Source organism: Emydura macquarii, unplaced genomic scaffold (assembly GCF_026122565.2).
Source record: "Emydura macquarii macquarii isolate MOO-44397 ecotype Brisbane River unplaced genomic scaffold, CSIRO-AGI_Emac_v2 contig_1253, whole genome shotgun sequence".
NCBI classification, from domain to species: domain Eukaryota; kingdom Metazoa; phylum Chordata; order Testudines; family Chelidae; genus Emydura; species Emydura macquarii.
This window is the reverse complement of record NW_027131390.1, coordinates 39,586,024-39,597,914: the sequence shown is the minus strand read 5'-3', so window position 1 is coordinate 39,597,914 and position 11,891 is coordinate 39,586,024. Positions and strand designations below refer to the sequence as shown.

The 11,891-nt window shown below is 51.0% G+C and overlaps 1 protein-coding gene across 1 annotated transcript; it reads right to left on the bottom strand.

The window, feature by feature from the left end:
* Positions 1 to 8,704: 8,704 nt before the first annotated feature.
* On the bottom strand, positions 8,705 to 11,557 carry LOC137153346 (brain-specific homeobox/POU domain protein 3). The gene is made up of 2 exons (XM_067548555.1): positions 10,494 to 11,557; positions 8,705 to 9,752 (listed from the first exon to the last, which is right to left on the bottom strand). The coding sequence occupies exons 1-2, from the start codon at positions 10,611 to 10,613 to the stop codon at positions 8,844 to 8,846; spliced, it is 1,029 nt and encodes a 342-aa protein (XP_067404656.1). The 5' UTR covers positions 10,614 to 11,557; the 3' UTR covers positions 8,705 to 8,843.
* Positions 11,558 to 11,891: the final 334 nt, after the last annotated feature.

Below are 11,891 nucleotides of genomic sequence, written 5' to 3'. Positions count from 1 at the left end.
CAGAATCTGGGCTTCAAGCACTTGCTTTAGTTCCATCAAAGTCAGCACGACCCTAAAAGAAATCAATGGGAATAAAGCACGTGCGTCAGTGCTTTGGTGAATTGGGGCCATGGACACTCTGTTCCTGAAAGATATGAGCGCATGGATAGCACAGAACCAGATTCGGCAGCTGCGAAGTGACGTGAGCACTGCGTGTGAACGGGCCTGGGGGTCCCCAACATCCCGTCCCAGGACAAAGAGAGACCCTGGTTCACAAACAAACACACCTTCCTAGGGTCCCAAGCTTTTCATTGGTGCGCCACGGGAAGGGGCATCGTGGAGCCCAGTGTGAGACGCTCTGGGACAGGGGTAGCCACTCCAGGGTGTCTGTCCTCCGGATTCATTCCCAAACACTTGCTGCGAAATGCAATCGGACCTGTGTTCTCAAAGGCCAGGATGGTATGGTGGGGGTTATCTGACCTGTAATAACAGGGACTGACCGGACGGTCCAGGAAGTACCTCTCAGTCCTAAATCCAGGGCTCCTAAAACACAGTTTTTCGGAAATACTTTGAATCGCTGTAAAAGCCACCTTCGGCAGGGACGGTTTAGCAGTGCCACGGGGGAGAGGGGTGTTTCCAGGGATTTGTAACAGGTTCCGCCACGAGCCTCCCATCTGCCTCCATCCCTGGGAGAGAGGGATTTCCCTTAAGCAAAGAATTATTTACCAAGCCACAAAGTTGAGAAAAGAAGAAACAGCTCATGTAGCAAAACCTCAGGTAAAGAACTTGCAAGTGCTGGGTGTCCTGCTAATCAATAATCCCTTAATTTAATACAATTTCAGCACCGAGGTCATGGTTCACAGGGTCCTTTGCACTTCAGGGGAGGAAGGGAGACAGAGAATCTTTCTGGGGCTATATTTTTGTTATTGCTTTGGACTCTCATAAACTCTGCCTATGTTCTCTCGCATGCTAGGAGTGGAGATTGAATTTGGAAGGTGGCATGGGGATAAATTTAGATGAACAAATTTGGACTCATATGCTCTGTTGATAACATGCAAGTGTGCTGTGTTTTTTAAAAAAGAATGGAGTAAAAAGGAATATTTAAAGAGAAAAGGGAGAAAAATGTAGCTCCTTATATTTCTCTGGATTGATAAAGCTCCCTCTTATTTTCATAGGAGTCATGTTAACAAACTAAAGACAAATAACGTGGAATGTACATTTGACTGAATTTGAATTTGAGGAGGATAAATCTCTGTCTATTTCCCTGAAAGGCATGTTCTTTTTAACAATATCCCAGCTCATGGATTCTAAGACACACCTGGGAGAAAAGAAACAGAATAAGGAATAGCAATTGCTTCAGTGTGTCTTTCTCTAAGCTGGTGGCATATTATCAAGTTGTAAAATATATAATGAGACAGACTCAGATCTTGCCATCTGATCCTGTTTGCAAACGACGATTGGCAATTGATTGCTGGAAAACTGGATCAAATGATATTTTAACCCTACCTCCACCCCCCACGAGTTGCAGTGACTTGGGGGAGAGGAGGGTGTTCAGCGTTCATTTAAAACTCAGATGCCAAATGAAAAAAAAATAAAGGATGTGCAAAGAATAAGGCATAAGCGGTAGCAGAGGCAAGTAGTTTTGAAGAGAACCGTGGGGATTTGGTGCTTTGCCTTTGTACTGCAGATTTACCTGGTCAGGGTGCTCAAAATGAGGTCATTATTTTATTGATGTCATCTCTCGCTAGTTCTCTCTCTTTCCTTTTTACCCTTCAAAAATGAAAAATTAACAGCCTTGCTGCTGTTTGTCTCAGAGGTGGTTGCTTTTTTATTTAGAGCTCTCTCTCTTTTTACAACAACTTTTCACTGTTGTTTTTTACGCCTCCAGAGCAGGAGTCTATTTTTCCTTCAGTCTTCCGCCCTCCCTCCTTTCGGATATCCGTTAAGTGAGATTTTTCCCAAGCCTTTTGCCTCTTTTAAGGGGTGATTGGAAATGGAACCTAGTTAATTTGGGGACGCCTGAAATTAGTCTTTAGGGCAACCAGCCTCCAAAGGGTAGCACATATTTAACCGGTCACTGGGTTCATTGCATTCCAATACTATTAATAACGATTATAGATTTTAAACAAATCCAATTCAAATGTCATGTCCGAATCGCTAAGGGAGCTTCCTTTTCCCATCGATTTCTCAGATAATTTTCAGTCTATAAATTGTTAAATAAATGTTAGAGGGAGAGTCACGTGCAGGGCTTAGTGGTGGGTTTGGAAGGAATAAATCGCTCGCCAAAGTAATCTATGAATGGTTTCTTGGGGCAAGTAAAATACAGTCTGTGGTTAAACAGCTCCTATTGGCTTCATTTCACCAGTGGTCCCTAATTGTGCTTTCCGGGGGGAACATTTTTAAAATTAAAAATATAACATCCTCGAGTTCCTCGAGGGAAAAGCAAGCCTAAGAATTACACTTCTGGAGCTACCTCGTTCTAACGTGGATTTTTTTTTTTCGTGGTTTTGTTTTAAAGACATGTTTCCTCTATTTATTTAAGAATGAGCAACTTCCCGTCCTTTTTGCTCGGGGAGGGGGGCGGTGTATTTTATTTATTTATTTATTTTGCATTCAGGGGAGCTCATGTTCGGAACATGACCCTAAAGTTAAAGCAAGATGTTTGATACTGAACCTGAGACCATTCAATTCCCTTGATCTTTTGAATCTGTCCGTTCAAAGAAAGTACATGAACTCTTTAAAACAATCCCATCACTTTCCTTTTGCTGGGACCCTGTCTGTCGAATATGACATTTGCAAGCACTCCCCCTGACTCTGATCGATTAGATTACAGCGATAACAGCTATTTCAGACAGAAAAAAAACCCCACCCAAATTCTTAGCAACTCCAGCCACTCCACCTTTTATAAAAAGCCATGCAAGAAAGTTTTTTTTAACACCAGCTTCTCTTTCCTTCCCCAACCCCTTCTCATGAGAAACCAACAGATCATCTAAAATAACTTCATTTGTAGATCTGCATAGACAAATACGGCCAAGCTAATTTCCCTGGGATACAAGAAAGATAAAAAAAAGGGTGGAAAAAAAAATCTTGGTACTGACAATACTAAATTAGACGTGATTAATTTGCTAGTTTTCTTAATTGTTAAACCTAGTAACTGCTCCTTTTCTGATTCTGGAGTCTCAAGTGCTCAGTCAGTTTATTTACTTTGATTATATTCCTAATTATGTTGTTATCTTTAATCATTGTAAAAACATGCACGCTTTTTTGTTCTACTCGCAAGAGATCAAGGCATGCATAATTGTATTTAGTTTCAGAGGTGGTTGCTTAGATAGGAGGGGGGAAATCCTTTCCTTTTCTCTAAACCTTGTTCAGGCTATTCCTGATTTCTCAAAGATCCCCGGGTCTGTATAAAATCGCCCTTACCTGGCTGCTGTCAACATAATTCTGATGGATATAGTTATTAGTGTTCAGTCCCCTGGAAAAATAAGAATTGAGAGATCTTCCCCCAGCTAACCCTTCCGATCGATTCTGCTGCCCAGGCATTTGCTTAAGCTGTTTGACTTTGTGACTGGAAAATACTGACTTGCCTTTTTATTATCTCAGGTGATAAATATTGCATCGCCTGCATTTAAAACTTTTAATACTAGGGGTGTGTGCTGCACCTGTGGGCGCTTTGCTGTCTGCCTCCTGCGAAGCGTGGGCTGGGATGGAGTCACCCTGCGTTGGTGTCATTTATTTAGCTGTTGGTTTTACATTTCATGGCATCCAAGGCAGGGCTCGGTCTCCCTCTCTTTGGGGTGGGGGGTCGGTGTGAGGCACGAGGATTGCAGCAGTCTGGAGCGTGTTATGTCTGAGAGGGAAAAAGCCATGAAGGGAGGGAGGGGAACGAGAGAGAAAAGGGCCCTGCTAATGTTGCACTGAGCTGATTCTCAAAGGCCCCCCAGGCAGCACTCAGCATCCAGACTTCATTAAAATTTCATACCCAGCACTTGGCCAAGGTCTATTTATGAAAATGCGCTTTGCGCTTTATGGAATAAACAGGAATCAAGCGAGGGAACAAAGGGGAGGATGAGATCCTCCTGTGCCTCACGCCTATGTGCACAGCGGGGTGGGAGCAGCTCCACAGACCCCCCAGCCCGCCACAGCTTCTTGGGCACTCAGACACGATGGGAAACGGGCTGGCGGGCAGTTCAAGGGAAGCCCGGCCTTCCCGCTCCGGGCCCTGCCTGAGCTCGGCAGGGCAGCGTTAGGAGAACTCGGCGCTCAACTCTGCGCCTCTGACGTGTCCAAGGTGCTGAAAGAGCCCGGCCGCTGCAAAAATGGGCTGCCCTGTTGCGGTGTTTGCAGGGGCGCTAGCACAAGGATTTACGGGATTAAAACCCAAGCTTCCCGTTCGCGGAGAAAGCCTCCAGCAAAATATCTTCCCTCTGCTTACTGCCTGCTGGAGAGGGTTTAATGTGGTCCCAGGCGGGATGCGAAGGGGAGACGCTCAGGGAGCGTGCAAGACGCACAAAAGTGGCGTCCTTCTTCCTCTGCCAGAGGGAGTCCTAGAACCATAGACTGGGGGGGAAGGGCCCGCAGGAGGTCAGTTAGCCCCTGTAGGGACGGACGGACGGGCGGACACTTGTGGGGATGCTTCCCACACAAACTTGCCACCAAAGCTCAGAGGGCAGAAGCAGCCCCTGAAAAGCGAAGCAGAGCTGTGGTCCCCAAAGCCCGCGGCTGTGCTAGCGGCACCCCAGGGAAGGACAAACCAGGGTCCCTGAGCCCAGGTTGGACCTTAGCCTGGGGGATCTGGGCGGATTTGGAGCGGGTGCTTCATATGTAACCGATCGGGACGGATGTAGATTGCAATCGGTTTGATCAATAAGGCCAGGCGACTCTCTGCACGTATATCCTTTGCCATCTATTCTTGACAATTATATTCCACCCCCCCGCGTCATAAATTACAGGAAAGCTCTCAGTTCCTCAACCACTCAGCAATGTTTCCACTGGTAAAAACGCCGAGGACTCCCGTGTGCAAAAGCAAGTGATTAGACGCCGGGACAGTGATACTCCGAGTGGAAGCCCCCCCTCCCTTTAAATAATAATAATAATAAACAAACACTGATTTGGGTTAAATCTAGTCTCTGCAGCCGAGTGAAAGGACATTTCTGAAATCCCGCCTTATATTCTTTCCCTTTCTTTCGCCAACAAGAAAGACATGCGGGATGTTCCTAGCAAGCACATCTGGCTTTCAGAGAAGTCGGAAACTAAAAGGGGCAGGCCGAGAAGCAGACCCTTGCCATGACTTCCGTTGTCTTTGTGACATATCCACCGCCCGGCCCACCTCTTTCTGGAGACACGGGAATGTGTTTTAAGCATCCTTGGGATTGGTTTAGGCTCAAGGAAGGAGACGACCTAAAAGCGGGTGCCTCGCTCGTGTTAGGGAGGAAATTCCGGCTGGCTGGTACCTGCCATGGGCCGGGGAGCGGGGATAATGATTCTTTAGTCTGCCAAGAGACTCGATCGATGAGTGCAGCAAACGCCTCTCTGACCAGGCCTCCAGGTTCGGGGGGCGGGGGGGGGGGGAAATACCAACATGGTACCTGTCATAAAAAGGGAACCTCGAGGGACAAAGGGGAAACCCCAGTCCTTGGGTGTGACCGGCAAGGCAGGGGCGCTTTCCACCGGCTGTCAAACGGTGTTCATCTGTTTCCAGGTCAAGGGAACGAAATTTCGTTTCACAGGCCGCGGGCTGGTTTGAAGGAAGCCCAGGGAAATGTGCAGGCCCTGGGCAGTCTGGTATGGGCTGGAAAGGTGCGTTGTGTGTCCGCTTCCCTGCCCCCAGGACTGGGGCCGGAGCCAGCTGCGGGGAGGAGGGTGTAGGAGACATATCTGTGCCTCCGTCTGCCTCCCAGAACTTGGCGAAAGGGCCCGCAAACGAAGCCCAAGCGGCGGGAGCTCCGAGAAACAAGGCTGGGCCAAAAGATGCGTGTGAGCAGCGCCCACCCCCCCTTCGCCTGTGCCCCCTGCCATTCGGGAGTCTCCCCCGTGGGGACTGGGGGACCCCGGCCAGGTCGGAAGGCTGTTCTGAGTAGCTCCTGGCGGGTTCGTCTCAGTTCCCAACGCCGCCTGTGCCCTTACTCAGCCCTTTCCAGACCAAACTTCGATGTGTTTTTCCGAGAGAGGCGCCCAGCTGATGGCAAGGTTCCATCTGCACTTGCTGAAGATTGAAGAGAAGGCCTGGGTCATCTGAGCCAGCATCATCACACCTGGGGGCGGGTAAACCTGCTGAAAGCAGATTGGCAGACAGCAGAGGGCTACACTTGTTTGATACCTTTTGTTTTTGCTTTCAGTGCTGCTAGGAGTTTTCTCAGGGCCATTTCTACTCCCTTCCCCGTTTTTAATGCTAGCTGGCAATTCCTGAAGCAAACTCTGAGAGCCACGGAAGAAAAGAACAAAGATTCACAAACATCTGCACGTCAGTGTGTGTGTAGACATGACACACTTCAAAGTGCCTTAGACATAAATGTAAGTAGATCTGATCGACACTCCCCCCCCCCCCCCCCACAAGTTACATTTAAACAAAATAATAACAGAGATTCCTGTCTTATACCCCAGAGCAGCTCTATATTTCTGGTCGTTGCTAACGGACCCGGGATTCATGATTCCTCCCTCCCCGCCAGTTAGCTGTCAAATGGAGCAAGATCCACCCCCCCCCCCCCCCACACACACACACTCCGTCCCCCTCCGCACACACATACACACACGCGCGGCTTTTATGAAATAATCAAGAAATACCTGAACGTTAAAAGTGGGAATGCGTGTGGGGGGGGGGGGGGGGGGGCGGAGTGATGTACTGTAATTGCAAAGCTCTTAATGTAAAGCTCTTCACGTTAAAACATTTTATTGACAACTAAATGCCGGTAATGAAATATTTCTTTGATTTCTGTGTCACATTTTACAGTCGCTGGAGTCGACAAGAATTCCTGGGCCGGGTGCTAACTTCGTTCTCTCTCTGTCTAATAAGTTGGGCATATGGAAGGTTTTGTTAAATGGTGAAATGCCTCTTTCTCCTGTCGAGGAGGAATCCCCGACTCCGAGAAAGGCACTGTTATGTTGCCGAGAGAGGTTGGAGGTGGCAGGTGACAAATACGTTTCTGGGGTACAATTAATCCTTGTTTAGCTAAATGCACGTACATTAATTTTTTCGGTTTAAAATCCTTTGCACTGCCGCTTCTTCTGTCAACACCACAGCAAAACCGATTCAAGAAATGTGGCTGCAATTCCACTGCTATTACTCGGAATCAGATGTTAGGACTGAGAATCAAATAGATGGCAATTTTGGTTAAAGAAGGGACTGTAGTCCTGGCCATTTTAAAAACATTGGAAACTGGATTTTCTCCCTTCCCAATTGCTTTTTCAAGAAGCTACCTTGCGGCTAGCCCAAAATAGGCAGAATAAGAGAATGGGTGCTTTTGTTCTCCAGGATATATAGTTGCTAACAAGAGGCAGATTTCTATTTGGATATTGTTCTCTACATCTCCCCTATATTAAGTACCAAAAGCCAGGGAATCAGTGAGGTAAAACGTGCATGGTTTATTTGAAATTCTGTAGCATACACAGACACAAAATTCCATTCAGCACACACACAACAAAATTAAATAATCATTAAAAAAAGGAAACAAAGGAAAATGTCTCTATTAAATATGCAAAGCAAAAAAAAAATCTTGCCTTAGAAAGTGCAGAGTTAAATATTTGCAAAGTAACAAGTTATTTACTAATAACTTCCGATAACCATAGTGATTTTTTCTTTAAGTTACATATAAGTTAGACCTCCCTCTCAAAAATAAAACTTTCCCCTGGGTCAATGCATCCTGGAAACAAACACACCGCACAGAAACGAGTGACTTGTGCAGAGAAAAGAAACTCATATGCCAAACCCAAGAGCTTTTATGGTGAGAAGCAAGTAGTCCATTTAGACACCATTAGTATACTAATTTCAGGGGGCAATGTCATAAATATGCGATTTAATTATTTGATTGTCAAAGCGTATATTTGTATAGTGAAATTATATGGACATTAAATATTTCAAATAAAAACAAAAGCAAAACAAGTTCCCAATTTTCCAAATAAACCATTAATCTATGGACGTGTCCCCCCCCCCCCGCGTTTATCTTTTTTTCCCCTTTATTTTTTGGCTGATGAGGTAGAAACAGAACTGTTATTGCAAAAATGCGATGGATCTGCGGCTAGTTTGGGGGGACAGAGGGAAGCCAAGTAAACCATGCAAGTATGTGTGTGGTCGTGTGAAGCCCTTCAAGTGAGTGTTGGTTTAAATAAAAAGTTGGACAGGGATGACGTGCTGTACAGCAAAGAAACCCAGCAGAACGGAACCTTCCATCAGGGGTGGAGTGCCGTCACAAGGACATATTTACAGTCATAAATATAAAAAGAGTATTTGAAACTGAGAAGAATAAACTTTTTGTTTTTGTTTTTCAAGTTTCACTGAATTCGGTTCTCCTCTTACGTGCCCTAGCAGTCAGTGGAAGGGAGAGTAAGCGGGTCTCACCTCAAACAAAGACACGAGCCCTGACTTTTTCACTCGCCAGGACCATTGGGCAGCTCTGTAACTCTCTCCTGGAGGTTTTTGTTTATTTAAAAACAGTCTTGATGAGTAGCGGGATTAGAACCAGTTCCTTGATTTGCAGAGACAACGGCGGCTCGGGGGGAGAGAGAAGTTACCAGTCCTCGGTGCTTTTCCCTTTCAAAGCAAACCCTGCCTGGCTTAGGAGCCGGGGCAGGGAGGCAGCCCTTGGCAGGTCTGGTTTGGGGGTGACGGTGCTCGGGGTTGCTCTGCCCTCCCATCCCCTCTCTCGCTCTCAGTAGGTGGCAGAAAATTTCATCCTTTTCTGCTTCTGTCTCTGATTGCAAAACCAGACCCGCACCACGTTCTTCTTCAAGTCTAACTTCTCCGCGATGGCTGCGATCTTCTCCGAGGAAGGTCTGGGCTGCACCGCAAAGTAAGCCTCCAGCGACCTCTTCTCCGGGGCTGCTATGGAAGTGCGCTTGCGTTTCTTGTCCCCGCCAGTGTAAATTTCGGGCTTGGTCATTTTCTCCCGCTGCGCCCTCTCCGCCTCCTCCAGCCAAGCCTCCAAAATGGGCTTGAGGGCCACCATGTTGTTGTGGGACAGGGTGAGGGACTCGAACCTGCAGATGGTGCTTTGGCTCAGGCAGCCCACGCCGGGGATCTTCAGGTTGGCCAAGGCGGAGCCCACGTCCGCCTGGGTCACCCCCAGTTTGATCCGCCTCTGCTTGAAGCGCTCCGCAAAGGACTCCAGTTCCCTGGGGTCCGTCTCCGTGTCGGGGCCCGAGATGACGGCGTGGGAGGCCAGGCCGTGGGGGTGGGCCATGCTCATGGGCTGAGGGTGGTGGGCCATGTGGTTGAGGGCGGGCATGTGGGAGTGCGGGTGGGAGGGCGTGGAGCCCACCTCGGGCCCGGGGACCCCCCCCAGGGGGAGGGCAGAGTTGAGGTGGTCCAGGAGCTCCCCTTCCAAGCCCTGCGAGGGCTGGGGGTGGTGGTGGTGGTGGTGGTGGTGGCCGCTCAGGACCGAGGGGTGGTGCAGGTGCACGGAGGAGGAAGTCGGCGTGCAGGAGACGCTGCTCATGGTGTGGTAGGTGGCATCTGGCTTGAAGGGGTGGCTTTTCTGGGACACGATATCCACGGCGGCCAGAGCTTCCGCCCCCCGCAGCAAAGTCTCGTCGAAGCCGGCGAAGATATTGCCTTGGATCTGGGGAGACACAAACGCCAGGAAAGTGTGAAACTGACCAGCGAGGGGGTGACGCCGGCCACCAGCGTCGGCTTCAGGCCCGTGTCACAGCGAGCAGCAGAGGAGAGGCACCGGGGGCAGGACCCCCACAACCCCCCAGGGGCAGCCAAGTGCTGGCGGATCCCAGCGGCGCCTGGGCCGGACACCCGGGGGGGGGGGGGGGGGGGAGGGCGCGCCTCTCCAGCGGGGAGGTTTGTGGTAAAATGAATAAAAGCAGGCGCTCGGCCTAAAGCCGACACGCACTCCCAAGGAAGCGAGGCAGCCCGCTCCTCTTCCTCACGCCGTATCGCGGAACCCCGTAGCCCCGGCAAGCTGCCCCCAGACTCCCCGGCTCTGGCGCGGAAGCCCCTTCCCTCCCAGGGAAGCAGGCAGTGGGGACCCAAAGGGCCCGATCCGCTGGTCGCCTGTGGAGTCCGAGCGATTCAACCTCCCCCCATTTCAAAGCAAACTTCGCGGCACTTTGCCGGCCTCGCTCGCCCGGAGAATGGACGCGCCGGATGAAGGCACCGAATTGAGACAATCCGCCCGCTGCTAATGAGCCTGCACCGCTCACCTTCCTGGTAAATAACCCCGGACGGCCCCCATCCCAGCGGGGTCCCCGGCAGCGAGAGGCGCAACCCGCAGCAAAGCCCCCCCGAGGGGACAGACCCCCCCGCAGTCCGGAACCTGCCCGGCTCGGAGGCACTGGCTGGCGTGGCTCACCTGGGGGGCTGGCAGGCAGGCTCTCCGCAGGGCCTCCGAGCTGGTGTGCAGGTGGGTGTATTTCGGCTCGTGCAGGATGGGGTGCATGCTGAACGGCTGCTTGCTGTTCATGGACATCATGGTGACAGGGAGCAGGAGAGAAGCGGCGGCACCGGGTGCTACTGCATGGGCGGGGGGCTCTGGGCAGCTTTGCTTGGCCGGTCCCTTGTTATTGTCTGACTCCGGATCACAGCCAGCATCAATGGCATTATAGGCCTCCCCGGCCCGCCCAGCACCTCCGATTGGGGGAGCTGGCTGCAGGCCCCGCCTCCTCTCCCCTCCAGCCCCCCAGCAGGGCTGGAGCCAGTGATCTCACTGGCAGCTTCGCCCGGGCGGCCCCACCCCTTTCCCAGCTCAGCCGGCCGCGGGCCGGAGGCGGGGAGCGACCGCGGAGCCCCTGGTGCGCTGCGCTGCGCTGCGGTGCGCCCGGCTGGGACCTGCCTGGAGTCCCGCCCGCCCCCACGGCAGGGGCGAGGACGGCGCTCGCCGGTCAGCGGGCCGGGACACGCCGCTCGCAGGTGATGGTTACAACAAGCCAAACGTCTCGGGTCCCCGGCCTGGCTGCCCGGCTCAGAAGCACCCAGGCGGAGGAGCTGCGGAGCAGGTGATTCGCCTCCCGGGACCTCGGGGCTGCCTTGATTTGCCACGAAGCCATGTGTCTTTGGAGCGAGATATTGTGGGGGCTTCCTAAGGCCTGAGTAAGCACAAGGCTCTCTGAGGAAGGAGGCGTGAGCAGCGCAAAGTCAATGGGCCCATGGCTACTGTGTGGGTAAACGCTCCAGGGCTGGTCAGCGCGGCTCTTGGGGCCGGAGCTGAGAGTATTTGCGGGTTTTCGCCAATCCTGGATGTTTCCGCGCAGGAATGAGCAGTCCCTCGAAGACGTGCACTTGGAAGCGCCTCTTCGTTCCTGGCTGCTTATCTGCCTCGCGGCGCTTCCCTGCTCCTTGCCGCGTGTCTGCAGAATCTGGGCATCCCCTGGGATCTGCGCTCCTGCCAGGCTCCGAGGGGTTACCCCGCCCCGAGGGGTTACCCCACTCCGCGCCAGCCATAGTTTCCTTCGCCTCCAGTAGAAAAAAGTTTGTCAGCCAATCAGGGGGAGGACATGTGACCGTGATGGCCAATCAGACAACACACAGCGCAAATAAAGCCCCGCAAAAGAAAAAGTTCGCAAACCCCCTTTAGTCTGAAACATCCTTTGTCCAAACAAACCGGCACATATTTAGAAATAGAGACCGTCTGGGGAGAAAATCAGGATGGGCTCACAAACAGTTCCTTCACCAGAAAAGGAGCTAATTTCATAATAAATATGTTAACAAATAACAAGCTCTAATTGCACTTATCTGTCTCCTGTATATTCAC